Source organism: Trypanosoma equiperdum, assembly GCF_001457755.1.
Source record: "Trypanosoma equiperdum strain OVI genome assembly, contig: ctg_593, whole genome shotgun sequence".
Lineage (NCBI taxonomy): Eukaryota > Euglenozoa > Kinetoplastea > Trypanosomatida > Trypanosomatidae > Trypanosoma > Trypanosoma equiperdum.
In genome coordinates, this window is record NW_027124524.1 from 1,861 (window position 1) to 5,617 (window position 3,757).

General features: G+C 49.0%; 2 protein-coding genes across 2 annotated transcripts; both read right to left on the bottom strand.

Annotated features, from left to right (window-relative positions):
• Positions 1 to 983: 983 nt before the first annotated feature.
• Positions 984 to 2,081, bottom strand: TEOVI_000269500 (short-chain dehydrogenase, putative; the record flags this gene model as incomplete). The annotated part of the gene is made up of 1 exon (XM_067225729.1): positions 984 to 2,081. One exon carries the CDS (start codon positions 2,079 to 2,081, stop codon positions 984 to 986), a length of 1,098 nt encoding a protein of 365 aa, XP_067081830.1.
• Positions 2,082 to 2,572: 491 nt separating this feature from the next.
• Positions 2,573 to 3,523, bottom strand: TEOVI_000269600 (endonuclease V, putative; the record flags this gene model as incomplete). Its single annotated transcript, XM_067225730.1, has 1 exon — positions 2,573 to 3,523. The coding sequence occupies one exon, from the start codon at positions 3,521 to 3,523 to the stop codon at positions 2,573 to 2,575; it is 951 nt and encodes a 316-aa protein (XP_067081831.1).
• Between the last annotated feature and the right edge of the window lie 234 nt (positions 3,524 to 3,757).

Consider the following 3,757-nt stretch of genomic DNA (forward strand, 5'->3'; position numbering starts at 1 on the left):
TCAAGTATACACCAAAGTGCAGCTCTACACATGCCATACCTAATGCCTCTTTCCCCATGCTCATGTACCCCACTTTCACCAAGTATTAGCTTCCCACGCAGATGGGAAAACAACACGTGGCAAACATCAACCAAGCTCTCCGTGCGCAGCTCTCTCATGTTTACCCCACGTGACGGCAAAACAAACGAAAGGACTGCGACTTCACCTCTAACTGCAACGAAAAGAAAAACGATAGGGGAAGGATTTTAAAAAGTCACTGCATCAGTAAAGGATAGAACAATAAAACACACTCCAAAGTGAGGTGAGAGCCCATCCCCCCAACTACCGCGGTACGGAAATGACCCTAGTCCATCTAAACCTAAATCAAACACATATCCATCCTTTTCAGCAATACAGCACATATGCACTCGAAAGATCGGAGTAAACGATACGTGCTTCCGCGCACGGCTATTAACAAATTCATTGGCCCTAATGTGAACAACTCCCACGCCACCACGAGCCACATCAGGGTACATGCACTAGCCATAAATCCAGTTGTAAATTGAATAACCACCAACGCAGGATACGAACGCAATCGCTCATCGTCGCCATCCTTCTCCATGTGATCCCCGACATTTATATAAAAGAAAAAGAAATTTGTGGAGCTGAAAAGCCCATGCAAATCGAAAGTGAAAGAGCACTTAGACTGCCACATACGCTCTTAAGGACAACCAAAGGATAAAAAAGCAACTACTCGTGGCCACAAGATTCATGCCCGTCGCCTCTCGTCGATAACCCTGTCGGAAGAGATAAATATTGGTCGAAGTATTCCCAATCACTTGTAAATACAAAAAAAAAACGTCCTGCAACATCATCTATTTCCCCCCAAACCCACACTGAAATACGAAACCAACTGCACCAGCCATTGCACGACCAACCAAATTATCACAGCCAAAGACACAACAACGACAGATCTCAACGTAGTGGGAGCAGAAGTTGCTTGCTCATTTCTCCGAACTACTCCTGCTACTGTCACTTTCGCTTGGACAATTCCCCTTGCTGGTCTCTACATTGGTACTTTGGGTGGACGGGGAAATCACCCACATAAACCACGGAACCGGTAAAAACCTGAAAAGGGTCAGGAACAGCAGGCTGTACGGGATATACAGCCGTTCCACACCGTGTGTGATGGCCCAAACGCAGGCCTCTGCCGCCTCCTCCGGGGTAACAGGGCGCCTAAAGATTGAAAGGAAGTAACCCAGAATACGAGACCTCCTTATGGTGTTTACTGACTGCCCCTCTGCGGTGTTTGCCGCGTCTGCTGTGTTCATTACTCTAGAAGAAGAGAACGGTGATGGTGTCCGTAGTAACGTTGGTTGACTACTCACAACATTGTACGGACATAACAATGTCGTACGAACCTTGCCGCAGCATCCATTTTCTCTAATTAGCATTTGGATGCTCTCGTGCGCACCAACGGCCGCCCATTGTGAGGCAGCGAAATCCGGCTGTGACGCGTTTCCCAGCAACCCGTTCGCATCCGTAATAGTGACGAAGTACCCGTCCCGACGCTCCAACATCGCCGGGAGGAAGGCTCTTGCGAGGATAAGGGGGCACAAAGCGTTGACGTGCAGGATGCGTTCAATAGCGTTGTCAGCATGGTCCAAAAACGCCTTGCTGCTCACATTTAGTGCCGCATTAACGACGATATGGACGGTTCCAACCTGCTTCACTAGACGGTGCAGATGAAACCGATTGGACAAATCAACAACAACTGTCTTCAAGCAGTCGTTACCCTCAAGCTCGTTTGCGCTCGTTTCCGTTAACCCTTCTGTGTCACAGTTTGCACTTTTGGTTGGCCGAGGAGAGGGAATCAGCAGTGCCTCCTTAGACAACTGTGACAGTTTCTCCTTGTTGTCGTCCCATACATGCACGGTCGCGCCAAGCCGAAGGAAATGAAGCGCAAGGTGCTTTCCAATGCCTACGGAGCCGCCTGTAATCACCACAGTCTTCCCCGCTACAGACACGCGGCGGTACGACAAGAGGGAGTACAGGGACCAGAGTACCCAACCAATAAAGCTTATGAACAGTAAAAATATCATTCCCTACCAACCGTGGGCAAGCTATCTGTTTCTGTGGAATTTTTCGTGTACCTTATTTTTTCATTTTTTTTTAAAAGCAAAGTGGTGTTGATGTTTTTGTTGTTGTTGTTGTTTCGAAAATAAATGCACAAATGACCCTCAGTTAACTAGTAGGTTTGCACAAACGCCACCATCAAACACTGCCCCGGGTTCCCACAAAGAGGAGAACATGGAAAGGGAAAGCGATGTAAAACGACCACACCAGAAATGCGTATCCCCATTCCTGGCTGCGGAAGTGGATGTGGGGAAAAACATAGTGAAAAGGAGAACTGCAAAGGGGGGATGCGATGACTCAACGTGTTTCCCCCTCCTTCCCAGAGCGTTCAAATACATCAACTAGTGGTACCAACCTCTTCAGCCACACCCCCATTCTGCCTCCTCTTCTTCTTCTTTCCCGCCACTGTTACACGCAAAAATACATGAGAAACAAGCGTTCAACGTCCCGTGGCCGCTCAGCATTCATTTAGTTGAATCCGTCGGATAAACTCACGCGAGTGCAAGTCGGCAGCGCGGATGGGTTCGGGAACACGATATTTGCACATGGAAACAGCCAGCGCTGCGGCCTCTGCATATCCGACGCGGTTCCCAGGCGAAATGAAAATGGGGTTTTTAACTCGACGGTTGGGCGTAGCCGCATAACCCCAAAGTCTTCCACTCTCGCCAATTATAGGTACGAAGCAAGCCTCGCACACCCCCGAGCTACTGGAAAGGTATGTACCTTCAAATCGACGTGATGCTACGGTGTGTTCCTCTGCAAAACGAGCATCCATAGAGTCGCGTGTAATCCCATCTATCGACAGGAACTTCTTAGCGCATCCAACGGTGGGAATATCCAATACAACTCCCAAGTGACTTGCAAGTCCACATCGAAGTGGATGGTGCACGCCACAACCATCAACTAGTAGAAGTTGGGGGAAACATGCCTCTTCAAATAACTCATCACGTACGCTCTCAATCAACTGCACCAGTGGGCCCGCCTCCCGGAACGCGAGGTAAGACGTTATATATGGTTCCTTGACCTCACAACGCTGAACAAAAGTACGGCACACTTTCATAGACGGATACTCCATCACGGCAAGACAAGCAACTGCGGTATCACCTCCCTGAATAAAGGATATGTCAACGCCGCCGACGTGGCGGAGAATGGGAGGGGAGTGCCTTCCCCGACGGCGTTCATCGCGTTCAAGTTGTGGTCCAATTGCAGAAGAAGCAAACTCTTCCACAAGGTGGTGGGGAAGCAAGAAGGAGTCGCGTGGAGCCTTTACACACTCAGTACCTTCCTCGTAAAGTTCCACCATTCCATTGGTGTTGGGTACACACACCTCAGCGGCCAACCTTTTTTGCATGGAAGCCCACATGTCCAACTTTGTCGCGGTAACTTCACTCATTTCTCCCACACCCATATGTTCAGTTCCTGTGTTTATGTACCCCGCAAGGAACCCCAACAGGTTCGCTTTCTGGTGCCGTGACGCCGGAAAATACGAGGCGGAGGGTTGATTGTTTGACCTTACAGAAAAACACCACCACAGAAGCAACCGCGGGCACACTGAGGCATCACCTTGCAGTACGAAGAAGTGCAGAAAGAAAAAAAAAGGTAATGAGGAAATGAGGAGAGAAGAGAAACAACAAAAAAAAAA